General features: G+C 52.0%; 1 protein-coding gene across 1 annotated transcript; it reads right to left on the bottom strand.

Annotated features, from left to right (window-relative positions):
* Window positions 1–287: 287 nt before the first annotated feature.
* ALAD (aminolevulinate dehydratase) lies at window positions 288–14,823 on the bottom strand. Its single transcript, XM_083713253.1, has 12 exons — window positions 14,749–14,823; window positions 11,844–11,997; window positions 10,970–11,020; window positions 9,174–9,270; window positions 8,863–8,998; window positions 8,331–8,414; window positions 7,251–7,339; window positions 6,889–6,944; window positions 5,973–6,060; window positions 4,061–4,147; window positions 3,800–3,929; window positions 288–2,258 (listed from the first exon to the last, which is right to left on the bottom strand). The coding sequence occupies exons 2-12, from the start codon at window positions 11,954–11,956 to the stop codon at window positions 2,191–2,193; spliced, it is 999 nt and encodes a 332-aa protein (XP_083569379.1). The 5' UTR covers window positions 11,957–11,997; window positions 14,749–14,823; the 3' UTR covers window positions 288–2,190.
* Between the last annotated feature and the right edge of the window lie 1,071 nt (window positions 14,824–15,894).

Here is a 15,894-nt window from a genome sequence, read left to right as displayed (position 1 = left end):
AACAGGTGCAGCTCCTCCCCAACACACACTTTGGAGTGCCTTATGTCACCCAGCTGCCAAAACCATATTTCATTTTATTTAAAAAGTTCAGTTTCCAGAGAAAGTAAACAAAGTAACTTGAATACTTATTTCATGCCCAGAACATGTCAAGTAATTGAGACTGTGGGTTCCTCTGAGGAAGTGCAGAGTTGCATTTCCCCTCTTCTGCAGGATACAGCGCCTGTGCAGCAGGAGAGGATGGCAAGTGTGGCAGGAAGATTCAAGAACAATCAAGGAAACATTTCAGAGTAGTGTAGTATCAAAATGCTTTATTTGCAGAATACTGTTTGGATATTTTTTTCAAAATCAAGCACAGCTAGGTGTTCTTTCTGTTTTCCAATGTATGTCTTATTAATACAAAATTGAGTATGGTGCAAGCAAATTTTTATTCTGAAAGTGTGGCCCAGATAAAGTTCGAGAACAACTGCTTTAAGGACTGTCATGTCATGTGCACATGCGAATGTGGTTTATGCCAGTGACCATTATGCCCCTGGCTCAGCCCCTTTTGCCATTCAAAATAGATTTTTTTAAACATTAAAAACCCTCCTTCAAATTTGCTAAGTTCTAATGTAGAGCACTGGTGGGTGTGGGGAGTGGCAGGATTCCACAATGATATGTTTTTACCCCCACCCCAATGGCAACAGTGTCCTCCTGCCTTCAGATCCTCTCTGCAGTGAGGCTCTCCGCTTGCTCAGCACTTGAAAGCTGGCAGGGCAGAAACTTGTGTTTATCATCCAAGATGGCCTTCTTAGAAACTGCCGCTGGGGTCGTCCTGCCTGAACATCCTTTTGTTTTCCCTGTGCCTCTCTACAACACAGACCACAGAGAGAGGGAAGGCAAGGGCTAACGTGGCTGAAACACATTCAACACATATTTGTACACTGAAGTGACATTCCTTTTAAAAACACCAGCTTGGCAGCACACCCTGCCTGTCCCCCCTCAAACCCCTTTCTTCTGTAGCCTATGTATTTTGTTCTAATATTTTCCCCTCCTCCACCACCACCACCAGGTAACCATTTCTTTCCAGGAAACACCAGAAAGTTTATTTATGCTCCAAGAGGTGTACTGATGATTACTTCCCAGCTTCACGGGCCAAAATCAGGAGGGTTGCCATGCATGTCAGCAGGTCTGGCTCCTGTGCTGATAAAAGCAGCAAGACGTGGGCGATGGAGAGGAGAAGCATTCAGTCAGGAAGTGGCACAGCCTCCTGTTATGCCAAGGCACAGGAGGAGGCCAGGGGTCTTCCCGAGCAGCTAGGGACCGTCACTTGTGCAAATCAGGAGAGGGCAGAGACTGCAAACCAGGCTCCCTTCTTGTTTTGATTTTTTTCCTGGTGGGGCTCCTGTACCCTAAAGAGCTCCACAAGGTATAGGCACGTTGCTATTTCCAGAATGGGAAGGAAGCACACAGGTAAAGATCTGCCTGTGAATTTCACCTGCCCTGCATCAAGTTAAAGAAGATGCCATCTTGGTTGAGAGTCCCAGAGGATCTGCGCTCTCTGTTGCCTTGCTGCCTGTCTCCATCTGGCTCAGGAGGGTGGGGGTCCTGACTGACTCCAGCTACAAAAGCTGAGGCTGCTGGGAAGCTGTAGGGTATGCATCATGGCTTTTGGGAGAGGCTTGGGGAGTAGTGGCTGGTTCCCGCCCCCACCTACAGCTGCGGGATGGCATGACAACGCCCCCACCCTGCAGGATTAATGTGGAGAAGCAGCTGGGACATCGTCCCGGGGTCCTTGCAGCACCAACAAGCATTCCCCTCTGCCCCATTGCCTCACAGAGCTCCAGGGCACCTCTTTGGGGGCTCTTTCACCAAAGCGTTCTTTCCCAAGCCGTAAATCACTTTACTGAATATCTAACTAGATTTATGTTCAACTATTCCTTTCTTGCAACATTTTTTTTTAAAAAAACGCATATATTTAAAAAGGCATCTTGGTTGACAATTAAAAGAAATCCTAGCTCCAGGCCTGGAATGCTAAGGGACCATGGAGTCAGTTGAAACAGCTCTTGTAGATGGGCACCCTTAGAGTAAAAGCATGTGAGGGGGTTGATACTATAGTTGCCTCCCCAACCATCTGCATGGTCCGTTCCACAAGTTTCAAGACACTTCCGGGATTCTTATTCCAGCCATCTTTGTTCCCAGGAAAGCGATGGTTCAGGCCTGTTCTTCCTTCAGCCACTGGAGCAGCTGAGGCACATAGTAGGTGATGATGATATCAGCCCCTGGAAAGAGAAGTTCCCTTCTTTAAAAAAAGGACCCACAGTTTATTTGCAAATGCCTTCCCTCAGTTTACTCTGCTTGCCTCCCAAAGGTCTGAGGGCAGCCCCTCTTAATTCATCTGCTTTTAGTCTCTTTCATCGCTTCTCTCCATCCTCCTCATGCTGCTTGTGGAAATCCAATGAAGCTGAAAGTTGGAAGATTGGGGACAGATAAGAGAAAGCGCTTCATAGCGCAAGGCAGGGCTAAACTCTGGAACGCGCTCCCCCAGGAGCCAAATTGGGTGGCTTTAAGAGAGGATCAAAAAAGTTGTGGAGGAGAAGGCGATCTATCAGTGGCTAGTAGCAACAATGGCTATGCTCTGCTAGAAACCACAGGAGAGAGTGGCTGCTGTGCGTGGGTCCTGCTCGCGGGTTTTTGCAGTATTTGCAGAATACTGTATGAATCCCCCCCCCCTCAAGCTTATAAATTCAGAGCATTTGTGGATGATGCGGTTTTGCTTTCGGAAAATCCAATGGGGAGCCCATTTTCTCCACTTGCTCCTGAAGGGGCTCTGTGGCACCAGGGAGCACCAAGTGACTGGAGGTGGCTGTGCGTTGCCCCAGGATCGGGGCAGCATGTCTATGAGTCCCACCTGCTGTAGGGACAGGGGCAGTCCCACAAGGGGCAAAATTGCTGCTGCACAGGCCGTGTTGTGCTTGTGGGCGTCCCACCGAGCAGGCATGTGGTTGGATCAAGGATGAACCTTTGGCCTGATCCAGCTGCAGAGCCCTTCCTATTGTCAGTTTTGCATTTTGTGGTACAGAAAGTATTGGTTTACAGTGTAGAGATCTTTCCTATTCCAATTGATTCAAGAGGGTTCTGCAAGCTTCTCTGTGTGATACAAGCTGGAAGTTTCTAGCTAACAAGCAAGCTTCTATTCTGCCTACAAACAGGAAGAAGGTTCCTGATGTTTGGGTTATTTCTTCAGAGAAGCTGAGCAGCTGGTTTAAACTGGTTCTGTTAACTCTTTCACTCAAGGTCATGCTGACTATAATAATAAGGCCAGAAGGAGCCTGGGTTTCATTTTCTGTCTCTCTTTTCTTTTGGTATGGTGTTCTGTATATGGTATGCTAAGTATTAAGGTCTTTTGTAAGTTTAAGTTAAGTCTGCTGCAACTGGATTTCTTATGGACCATGCCGAAGATGTATGGATTTGTGACTGTTATGCTCATTTGCCTTCAGTAGCAAACTCTGCTGGATGAAGTTTTTTGCCTCTGAGTTATTTGGAATCCTGCAACATGTTTTAAGTTTTTACTCTGCTTACTGTACATTGTGGTCTGCTCTGGATCAATATGGAGCAGAAACAATGGAACCCATCTGCCCAGCATTCCTGATTTCAGTACATACTGTAACCTCATCTGATGGAAAGCACTTAAGGGCATCCCATGGAAGGTTTCAAGACCTGGGAGGGAGGCCAGGGAAAGTACCCCTTTTGCCACAGGGGATGTCTTTCCCTGTGACATGGCAGCCCCCTCCACCCCCACCTACTTCCCTTCCTCTCTCACCTGCTCTTCTGAATGCAGCCATGGCCTCCATCACCACAGCCTTCAGGTCAAAGGCCCCAGCTTGCGCTCCGTGCCACAACATGGCAAACTCTCCAGAGACATGGTAGACGGCCAGCGGGTGGTTGGGATGCTGTAAAGGCACAGGTGCACATCAGCCGAGACAGATGCCTTCCCCCTTTGCTCAGCCAAGATGCTGCCAAGGCCCACCCAGTGGGGGTGGGGGTCTCCCCTCCCACTCATTCCAGGGAGCAGGGAGCTTACCTTTTCCTTCACCTCCCGCACGAGATCAAGGTAAGGCATTCCTGGCTTGACCATCAGCATGTCTGCTCCCTCCCGCACATCTCGCTCCTGGCAGGGGATGGCCATGTACAGAGAAAAAGCACACAACAGAGGGAGTTGGGAAAGGTTCAGAAAAGGGGAACCGGAATGATCGAGGGGTCGAGCAATCAACAGATTGCAGTGTTGGGGACTTCTGAGCAAAGGCAAGGAAGATGCAACATGACAGAATTTTACAAAACTGTACCTGGCATGGGAAAAGCTCCTTTTGAGTTTCCAAATAAGGCTGTTTCTTCCCCATCCCCAATACTTCATATTATGTTTAGGATTAGAATATTTTGAATTGGAAAGTAAGCTTATTTGGCTACATCCAAACACATTTTCAAGGATGTAGATCTAGTTCATTCCATTCACGGTTCATTCCAGCCCTGCACACAAACTATATATTTAAATCACATGACTTAAAAGCACATGGCTTTAAGGTGGATAGACAAGCTGGAGAATGTGAAGAGGAGGGCAACCAAAATGAACAAGGGTCTGGAAACCAAGCCTATTGAGGAGTGGTGATGGGCGTTGGCGATGTTTAGCTTGGTGAAGAGGAGTCTGAGAAGAGATACGAGAGCCACCTTCAAATATCTGAAGGGCCGTCACATGGAAAACGGAGCTAGCTTGTTTTCTGCTGCCCCAGAAGGTAGGGCCTGAACCAATGGGTTCAAATAACAAGAAAGGAGCTTCTTATGGAGAAAAAACAGAGCTGTTTAACAGCTGAATGGACAGCCTTGGAAGGTGATGGACTCTCCTTCACAGGTGGTTTTTAAGCAGAGGTTGGATGGCCATCTGCATTGCAGGGGGTTGGATGAGATGGTACCAGTTCACAGTGAGGGGACAGGGCTCTTGTGCTCAGATCCTGCTTGCAGGTTTTCACACAGGTACCTGTGAGAACAGGGTGCTGGGGTATAGGGGCCCCTGGCCTCATCCCGCAGGCTCTTCTTATGCTATGGCAGACAGGCATAAGGAGGGAGAATGGAGGCCTCGCTGGCAACTGCTTCAAACCAGGCCAGACCCTGGAGCCATCTGTGCTGGGGCTCTGACACTGGCCAGCTTCGGGGGCTACAGTCCAAGGAGCTTTTTATTTGCTACCATTTGATCACAGGGGTGGGAGAGAGGCCACGGGAGAAGAAAGCCAAGCCGCTGCCCTCCAAAGCGGATTCTGCACGCAGATCAAGCTGCCCAAGGGTGGCTCGCTCTGGCCGCCTTCCAGGCGCTCTCTGGGGGAACTTCGGTCGAACCTGGGACTTGGTAACAGGTCAAGAGTGCAGCCCACCACCGATGCAGGAGTCAGGGACAGGCCATTTCGGAGCCCAGCGAGAGTCCGCTTTTACCGCAGCACCTCGAGGCAGGGTGGGGGTGGGCTGTTCCTGAGGAACTGGGGCAGGGCAAGGAGGAACGAAGGACGCGCAGAGAGGCCTGGAGGTCGCTGGAGCCAAGATAGAGCCCCCTAAGCAGCAGGCTCAGCCTTAATCCCTGTTTCTCAGACGCACTAAATCCACTAAGAGGATCGCTGTGTTGAGTTAAAGGGAAGTCTGGGTTCATCCCACCAGCAGCCTCCTTCTCCTCTTCCACCCCCAGTAGTGCCTTCCCCCTGGTGTTCACAGCTGGAAGCTAAGACGGTAAGAATCACAAAACTGTAGAGTCTTTAAGGGGCCCCCCGAGGTTCATCTAGTCCAACCCCCTGAAATAAAGGAATCACAGCTAGTGATTTTGCACAGAATCGTACAATGGGAAGTGGAAAGGGTCACCGAGTCCAACCCTGTGCAATGGCCACCTGACCTCTGCTTAAAAACTTCCTCCTGAGGGGGTCCGTTCCCTCTTTCAGGGAATGGGGGGGGTGACTCACCACAGCCCGCAAGGCCAAGCCCCGCGACCCTGGAGGGAGCTGGTAACACCGCCGGTCTCCAAAAGCAGGCTTGGACTGGGCTGCATCTCTGCATGGAACCAGAAAGAAGGACAAAAAAGGATTGAGCCTGTGAAATCACCCATGAGACCTCCAAGTAGTGATTGCAGGCAGCCTTTGGTTTACCAGATGTACACTGAAACACACCTCCCATTAGCCCCAGAAAGAATAGCCAAGGCCAGGGCGGGTGGGACTTGCAGCCCAGAAACACCTGCTGGGCCACAAACCCCTGCAATTGGCCCTCCCTTCCCCTTCCAAGGGCTGATGCAGCGTACATCCCATCGTCTCAAAATGGATATTGCAGATCTGGAGAAGGCTTGAGAAAAGGGTCAGCCAAAACAATCAAGGGGATGAAGCGCCTCCCCTAAGAGGAAAGGTCGCAGCCTTTGGGACTTTTTAGTTTGGAGAAAAAACGGGAAAGAGGTGACATGGCAGAACTTTGCAAATCCAGGCCTGGTGTGGACAGAGGGAGGTTATTTCTCCCTCTCTCCTTGTGCTAGAACAGGTGGACGTCCAGCGAAGCTGAACATTGGAAGATTCAGGATGGGAAAAGGAAAGTTCTGTAGTTAATCTATGGAACTCCCTCCTGCAGGAGGCAGCCAGGGCCACCAACATGGATAGCTTTAAAAGAGGATTAGACAAATTCATGGAGAAGGGGGCTGTTAATGGCTACTAGCTCGGGCTCCATAGCTGGAGACAGTCATGCGTCTGAATCCAAGTTGCTGGAAACCGTGGGTAGGGAGTATGATGCCCTGGTGTTCAAATCCTGCCTGTGGGTTTCAGTCACTGTGAGGACAGCATGCTGGACTAGCTGGGACATTGGCCTGACCCAGCCTCACGGCTCTTCTCATTTTCTCACCTGAAGGGGCCGTAGAAGCAGGAAGCAAACTTGGCGCTGTAGCTCAGGATGGAAACCTGCAGCCGACACGGAGGAAAGGTGAGGGAGGTTTGCTGTCTAAAGGGCTTTTTTAAAAAAACCCCACACAGGATCACTTGCCCCCTGCCTGCCAGGCCCCTCACAATCTATCCTGAGGGGGCACAGGGAGGGAATTGCATCCATTCCCCTCCACCCTTAATCTGTGGCCCTGCAGGCCCATCGAGGTAAGTCGTTGCCGTGGCAACCTCAGAGAGCCTCCGGTTGGCCCAGTAAAGGCACCACGACCCTGGAGGGCTCTGTGAGGAAGTCTGCCAAAGGAGGGTGCGGGCTCGTCCCTGGCTCACCTTGTTGCCCAAATCGTTGGAGACCAAGGCCTGCTTGATGGCACCAATGCGCCCGTCCATCATGTCCGAGGGGGCCACGATATGGCATCCTAGAGGAGGAAGACGGGTGGTGGCTTAGGGGAGCTGAGGGTGGACCACTGCCAGAGACGGGCTGGCAAAGAGGAGTGGTGGGAGGCACCAGCCAGGGGACCCCCCAAGGGAACCCCCAGAAGAGGAAGGCTCAGAGCCGGAGGATTGGTGGTGGGAAACGGAGGAGAGGTCAGAGGGAGGAGATTGGTGGGAGAAGGTGTCAGATGCTGAAGGGTCAATAAGGCTTGGTGAACAGGGAGAGATAGTGCCAGGGAACAGTTCAGACTCTGAGGCTGAAGCAGAGGAGGGGCGTCAAGAGGTTGCTGAAGAGTCTCCCTCTCCTGTTGCAACAAGCTCCCCTCCCGCTGATCTCCAATAGTATGCAGGAGGGCAGGCCAGAGGCCAGAGGTGTGCAAACACAGTCTGAGACTGCTTGGGAAATTTCTGCGAGAGGAGGAGCCTTAAGAGTGGTAGAAGGTAGGGACCTTCCGTCCTGGCACCTGCTCCATAGGGGCAAGACCTGCTGGGAAAGGTTTACTGTATGCCATCTCCTAGAATAAAGAGTTAACTTCATTGGCATCAGAGATTCGCATCCTTTCTTGCTGACTTGCATCTGACTCCAGCCCTGATAGACTGACTCCCTTGGCCGCAAGCTTCCCCAGGAGCCCACCCACCACACAAAAGGAGCCACCCAGCCCAAGCAACCTCAGAGGAGCCATGCTCAATCAGGACAAAGGCCTCTCTCCTCACCTAGCAACAGCCCCCAAACAGCTGCCATTCCGAGGTAGGCTGCCTCTGAACCTTGAGGTTCTGCTTAATGTCATAACCAAGAGTTGCCCTCTCCTTAGAGTTTTGCCCTAACCCAACTTTTACACTCCCTCAGCTAAGCAGCCGTGGCCACTTCCTGCAGCAGAGAGACCTGTCTTGCAGCCTCACGTCCGTCTGGAGTGTCATTCCTGTGGCACCTGCGCAGTGCCACTGATGGGACTCAGCAGCCAACTGTGCTCTCACCTGCCTTGGCATAGGCCAGAGCCACCTCAGCCAGCCTCTGGCAGCTGATCTCGTTCTGGAGGGTGCCATCTTCCCGGAGAATGCCTGAAAGGGCAAGGGCAGTGGTCAAGATTCTGGGGGTCCAATTTCTCCCTATTCCACCCCCCAACACACACACACACACTGCCCCCCAAATTCCACTGGCGTTCACGAGGACTCTTGGAAGCAAACACCAGAAGCACACCAGGAAAACCTTGTTTCACCCATGCGTTGTTAAAAAAGTGTGCTGTAGTGACGTAATAGCAGCCATATTTCAAGAGAGATAAAAAGGGGGGCGGGGAGCCTTAGGAGAAGATGCAGGCCTGCAAGAGCCACAGCATCAATGCACTGAACAGATCTTGCTTCCCTTACATCCCACAAAAAAACCTGGATTTGGGAAACCCTGATTTAATGAAATACACATGGCAGAATTTGAGGGGCTCTCCCTCTCCCCTAGGCCATGTGACAAGAAGTGGGGGTCCTGCTCCTCCTGCTCCCCTCCAGTAGCACTTACCACAGTGCCCGTGGGAGGTGTAAGGGCACAGGCAGACGTCGCAGGCGATCAGCAGCTCAGGGAACAAGGCACGGATCGTGGCAATGGCCTGGATCACCGGGGTGTCCTTGGCATCGGCCGCAGATCCACGCTCGTCCTGTGGCAGGGGTGGGGTGAGGAGGGACAGGTAAGAGGAAGGTGGTTAAACTGCAGCCGGCAACATGGTACGTGGGGCTGGAGCTCAGCAGCCAGGTGCAGGATTTGTGGATGGAGGCTAATCTAATTGAACATATGACTGAAACTGCCAGGGTGCCTCCACCTCCTTTACGCACCTTGACGGCTCGGCTTGGGACCCCAAAAATCAGAATGCACTTTAGGCCATCAGCCACAAGGGGACGCAGCATTTCCTCCAGCCTGTTGACCCCATAACTGTGGGGGGAGGGGGCAGAGAGAGAGAGAGAGAGAGACCAAAGGAGGTTGATGAGCAAAGCAATAGGGTCACATAGGCACTGAGAAGCTGCTGCCCCCCACCCCCAGAGGGACCCCACGTCTCAGCAAATGGAATGGATCAAGCCCACTGCCTTAGTAAGGAAAGCACGGCTGCTGGATCAGCCCCAAGTGGCTCCCTCTAGTCCTCTTGTCTGGTTCTCCCGTGGAGGCCAGGCAGCTGCCCAAACCCCATCCCCAAAAGCAGAGCATGAGGGCAGAAGCCCCCTCCACCCCAGTTATTTGCCTCCACCACCTGGCAGTTTTAAGGTATGCTGCCTCGGGACGTGGATGCTCCATTTAGTTTTTATCAGGCATGTCAGGTCAACAGGTAAGAGCGCCCACTGCACCAGGGGGCAACCAGATGGGAAGCCTGGCAAGCAGGATAGGATGGCATCCCTGGGCCCCTGTTCACTGCTTCCCGCTCCTCAGCCAGTGCCATCACTCGAACACAGCTCCTGAAGCTGCAAGATGTGTCACGGAGTGATTGAAAGCCCCATGCATTCTCCTTCTTCTTTTTGAAAATAGTTTTTTATTAGGTTTTCAAGAAGATGAAACCGCAGAAGCAGAGAAGTTGTCTGTTGGCTTAGGCAGGCCGATTCCATTGCATTATACTGCTGTGTTTTCCACCACTCAAGATACACAGAACCGCTATAGCAAATATCCTTTCCTCCTCAGGCCAGTGTAAGGTTTAGGGCAGTTCTCCACATATGTCAAGGGGGCGCAAAACCACCACAATCAAAATAACAGTAATACAGTGGCGTAGCGTGGGGGGTGCAGGGGGGCCGGCCGCACCGAGCGCAACATTGGGGGGGGCACGCTCACACTCGCAGTGCTAAAATCCACGGGTTAGGGGGCGCAAATTATTTGCCTTGCCCCGGGTGCTGACAACCCACGCTACGCCACTGCAGTAATACCTATGTTTATAAGGGGACTTACTGAGGAGAAATGCAACTACCAAAAGAAATTATTGTATGAAAATAAGAAAGGGAAGGGAGGGAAGGAACCATATTTTGTCCTCCCTCAGGGCACCAAATTACAAAAGTCCACCCCTGGTCTGACCAGCTGCTTCCCTTGGAGAAACTTTCTCAGGTCAAAGCCACAGCCCCACAGAGCAGCAAAGGAAGCCATGAGAAGGCTGGGTTGAGCACAGCACTCTGTCCCCCCAGCCCAACGAGTGGGCCGGGGCCTTGGGGTGGACCTTGTTATCTCTCATCTCCAAGTTGCAACCGCAACAAAAGAGCTTTTATCTCGGGAAGGCATGGTGGGGTGGAGGCAAGCATCAGCTTCTGGCTCTGCCCATCGGGAGCCCTTATCTCGCGGGGGCCAGAGAAGTCTGGGGCAAAGGCAGCTGGAAACATAAGCACATTCCTGCCCTTCTGCTGGAGTCTGAGCTGCATTGACTCAGGCAGGCAATATGGGGAAGAAAAAATGAATGGAGGTTTGTATACAGAAAGTGCCAACTTCAGCACCCCACCCACAGCAACTCCGCAATGGGGCTCTCTGGTAGGACTGGGGAGCTGCCTCCCCACCCGCTGCCCCCAGTATCTCCCCAAGACCCTCTCAAGAATTGACAGGGCTGGGCAGATCCAGGGTTTGCTCAGCGTAAGGCAGTTCCCTACATTTTGACGTGTTCACTCACCGGGCTTGACCAGGCAGGCTGGCAATGGGCTCCACGGCATCTGGGCTGTCCCTGAAAAAGTTAAACAGGGGAAGTGGGAGCTGGAGAGGATCCTGGCAGCGAGGTCGGCAGTCCCAGCGCAGCCAGAGACAGGCTCAGTGCCAAGGGACATTCCTTTGCCGTCACTTGACAGTGCCATCGTTGTGGGAAGCCTGCAGCCCCCAGGAAAACAGAGGGCTGCCAACTGCCCCCCAAACCAGGAATAGGAGGTTTTCTAGGTTTGGAGGCTTTGTGCCCCAAAGAGAAGGCGGGAATGCAGTTTGCTGAAAGGCAGAATAGAAGAGAACCCCAGGGATCAGTCAGAACTGTGGCTAATAGCCAGGGATCAGAAAGGGCCAAATTAAGCTGCTCCCCCTACCCCACCCTCCCGTCACAAGCTCACAAGGTGGCTATAGGCAAGCCGTGGTCCCTCAGCCCCTGACCACCCTACAAATATGGAGTTAAGGATACTGCCCTGCCCTGTGGGATCACCAAATGCTAAAATTAATAGTTATTGTTATTATTAGTTATTAAATTTGTATACTGCCCAATGCCCTCAGGTCTCAGGACGGTTCACAACACCAAACTGCAACACGAAAAGGCAAATTGCACAATAAAAACAAGAACAAAAGCAAACCAATAATCCCCTTCCCACAACAGATTTAAAAGGGCATCGGATGCCCGTCAGTCCAAGGCCTGGTTAAAGAGGAACATTTTCGCCTGGCACCTAAAGGTGTACCAGGAAGGTGCCAGGCGGGAGTTGAGGACGTCAGAAAAGACCCAACTGGCTCAGACCCAGCAGGGCCCAACTAACCCAAGCCGGACACCCCAGTTAGGAAATGGCCGAGAGACTCACGTCACAAAGATGGGGTAGATGAGGTTGGATGCACGGAAGCTAGCAGCCGTCGCCTGCCACAAGCGGAGGGTGGGGTGAAAGTAGCCACTGTGCAAGAGGGAGTCGGCCTGCATCTCGAGGTCTCACCAGGTCTGAGCCACGGGAGGAAACAGCTCTGGAAAGCAGAGAGGCAGCGGCAGTTTTAGAGAGGTGACTTCTCATGCTGCCGGGGGTGCTACTGCCCAGGCACCACAGAGAACTCTGGAAGATCCCCCTATGCATGCCCAACTCCTGGTGCAAGTGACGGCCATGCAAAGAAATGAGAGTAACATCAAGCGAGTGCAGAGAGCAACCCCAGCCCCACTGATCAGCCACAATTGGTCTGAGTATGCCTGGTACTGGGTGCAAGGAAGGACAACAAAACTTAAGAGGGAAATCTGAGGCCTGGCAGGGCACCTCTTTGTGTTGTAGGAGTCTACGCATCTGAATCCCAGTAGCTGGAAGCTGCAGAAGGGGAGAGTGCAGCCCTTACACTCAGATCCCGCTTGCGGGTTTCCCATAACGAGCATATGGCCTGCCAACTGTGAGAACAGAAGGCTAGATGAGCTGAGTCCCTTTGGGCCAGGCTCTTCTTATGGAGTCTCTAGGTGCAGGGGCAGTCTGGCTCTGGATTTATAAGGTTCTCAGGGACGCGGGTGGCGCTGTGGGTTAAAGCTTGTCGATCAGAAGGTTGGCAGTTCGAATCCCTGCAATGGGGTGAGCTCCCATTGCTCGGTCCCTGCTCCTGCCCACCTAGCAGTTCGAAAGCACGTCAAAGTGCAAGTAGATAAATAGGTACTGCTCCGGCGGGAAGGTAAACGGCGTTTCCATGCACTGCTCTGGTTCGCCAGAAGTGGCTTAGTCATGCTGGCCACATGACCCGGAAGCTGTCTGCGGACAAATGCCGGCTCCCTCGGCGAGTAAAGTGAGATGAGCGCCGCAACCCCAGAGTCTGTCACGACTGGGCTTAATGGTCAGGGGTCTCTTTACCTTTACATGGCCCCCTGGTAGAACTGGATGCTGGGCTAGGTCTCATCTCTTGGGTCTCATCCAAAGAGCCTCAGGGCTCTTCCTGTGTTCTCATGAAAGAGCATTCTTTAGGGATTAAAAACCTGCTCCCTTTACTTCGAAGGGGTATTTGGATTTTTGTCAGCGGTTCTGAAAATGAGGAAGACAATCTCTCTCCTGGCACCCTGAAGCCTGGAAGAAGAGGCCGCTTAATAATCTCTCATCTGAGGGTGGCAAATTCCTCTGCAGCAAGATGAAACGGGTTGGGTGGTGCAATTTGCCCACACATGACATGAGGAGAGGCAGGTTGCCAGAGGCAAGAGCAAAAAGGCAGCTAGGCAAGGCTCTAATCCCGGTGGAGGAGGGCTCTGTTTTGGGCTTCAGTTCAAGCGGCAGTTAAAGCCCAGCAGGTTTATCAAGCCAAAAATCCACACAGCCCACCGGCCTCCTTTCCACACATCCGCCATCCAGGGGCTTCCAGGGAGTCTTAAGCAGGCCATAAAGGTAACAAGTACTTGGAGATAGACTGTCCCTGAGCATGTAAGTCTCACTGAGCTGTCAGGGTAGGTAACGGCAGATCTCCCCTCCTCTGTGCATTTCAAAGCCTCCTAAGGCAGTGGCCGTCACCAGGTATTGTGGCAAGGAGTTCCGTAAGCCACTATTGTGTTGCGTTAAAAAAAAAGTCCTTCCTTTGGGTGCCTGGAACCGTCGGATCTGCTCAACCCTGAGCTTGAGCACTGCAAGAGAGCTGATCTCAATGCAGCTCTCTGCAGAAAAAGTTATAAAGGAAACCAGCCCAGGGGGGTCAACCCCCCATCCCATCCCGCCTGCTGACAACCTTGGGGGTCCAGTCACCTTCTCTGAGCCTAACTCACAATTTAATGAGGACTAGGACTTGGGAGTGACCCGAGTTCAGATCCCGCTCCCTCTCCCAAAAACCAGTCCTTAAGCTCCCTAGGTGACCTTGTTGTGTGGGGGAGTAGTTGCCTCTCTCAGCCTAACCCACCTCACAGGCTGCTGTGAGAATACAATGCATAAGGGGAGAGGCAGAGAGAGGTTGAGCAAGCCTTGGATCGCCTGTATAAAACAATAAGGAAACAGAAGTGCTTGGTTATAGAAGCTGACCTCCCTCCCAGGTAAAGTCGCAGGAGCAGATCTTTTATAAAATGAGTGGAGCTTGAGCTGCAGGGTCCAGAATCCCGAAGGAGCCCCAGAAGCGACTTGAGTCCACATTGCTTTTAAAAACTGGGTCCAGCTGACCCGATTTGAGTCACATGACTCAAATCCATTCATTTCGGGTGGTATCTATTTCGACAGTAGCACAGATGTCGTAAAGGCGGTAAGTTGGCCATTCTGCCGAAGAGCGCTTAAATTCTTTCTGCATATTGTCTCCAGAAAATGACTTTGCAACTATCAGGATGTGAACAAGTAGCTTGAAAAAGTAGAAAAAAGAATGGTAGAATCATAGAATGGTGAAGTTGGAAGGGACCCGAGGGTCATCCAGCCCAACCCCCACAAGGCAGGAACTTTTTGCCCAACGTGGGGCTTGGAAAAAAACTATAAGGCACCGGGTATTTTCATTCACCCCAGTGACTTGGGCGAGTGAGATAACCCAGAACAGCCATTTTAATCAAATCTAAGATGTAGTAGTTAATTAAAACAAATAAAAATGCAGCGATCTGCAGAAGGTCAGAGCGGAGACCTCATTGCTTAAGGGCCCCCCAGCCCAGTTCGAACTTCAGGGGCCCCCATAGGTCCGCCACGGCCAGCGGGCCATTGCAGCCCGCAGCCACTTCCTTCCGCTTTCTGGAGCCCGAGGATCTGCCGGAGCAAAGCTCAGATCCAGCCCCCTCCCCCTGCCCGGGAAGGCGATCCTCACCTGCTTCTTCTGCCGCGGCTTGCTCACGCGGGAGCAGTCAGCTGTTTTCCCGGCAGCCCTCGCGGGAAGCCACTTCGTTTGCATAGCCACGCCCCCAAAAAAACCTCAGCACGTCCGCGAGCGAAGCAATACGCTCCTCCCCCGCTTGGGCGGCCACGCCTCCTGCTCGCAAATGCCAGGACTGGGTGGGTTCAATGGCGGACCTACATTCTGGGGGGCGCTGACTCCATCTGGCAGCTTCTTGTCACAACCAAGCAAGAAAGGCGTCAAATCCTTGGGGCCCTGGGTGCCCGACCACCCACAGATTTCGGTGCCAGGGCCATGCACGCTGCATGGCACCCACGGCCGCGGTTGAGCGCAGTGAAGGTGTCTTTCTGGTGCTGTAGATTATTTCTGCGGTAAAGCTGTGAGAGACCCTCCTGTCAGTCTCTGCCTTTGCATCCCTGCCAGTCAGCGGATGAATGAAGGGCGGAGCTAATGCCCCGTCTTTTGCTACCTAATTGCCAGCCCAGACAGCCTGGGATTCAGCAATTTTAATTGCTGGTTTGTGACATGTAGCAGCAGCAGCAGCAGCAGCACGGTCTTTCTTTCAACCCATCCGACTCTGGTATTTGTTATTAACCTTCATGTTATGCCTCAAGCAAAGAAGAAAGCAGGGAAATTATAATGCTGATTAAGAATGAACACACATATATATCGAACAAAGCAACATAATAAAAATAATAGATCTACAAGTACAGTGATACTTTGGTTTACAACCATAATCCGTTTTGGAGGTCTGATTGTAAACCAAAGCAGGTTGTAACCCAAGGTGTGCTTTCGCCAATGGGGCCTTCCCCCCAAAATTGGTTGTAATAAAAAAAATGGGTTGTAATAAAAAAAAGGGACACACACTTCCGGGTTTGACGTGGTTGTAATCCAAAACGGTTGTAATCCAAAGCAGTTGCAAACCAAGGTAAGGTAAAGGTAAAGGGACCCCTGACCATTAGGTCCAGTCATGACCGACTCTGGGGTTGTGGAGCTCATCTCACTTTATTGGCCGAGGGAGCCGGCGTACAGCTTCCGGGTCATGTGGCCAGCATGACTAAGCCACTTCAGGTGAACCAGAGCAGCGCAGGGAAATGCCATTTACCTTCCCGCCGGAGC

Source organism: Podarcis gaigeae, assembly GCF_964106915.1.
Source record: "Podarcis gaigeae genome assembly, chromosome: 14".
NCBI classification, from domain to species: Eukaryota; Metazoa; Chordata; class Lepidosauria; order Squamata; family Lacertidae; genus Podarcis; species Podarcis gaigeae.
Note: the sequence above shows the minus strand (reverse complement) of the source record. Positions and strands in the feature narration are given on the sequence as shown.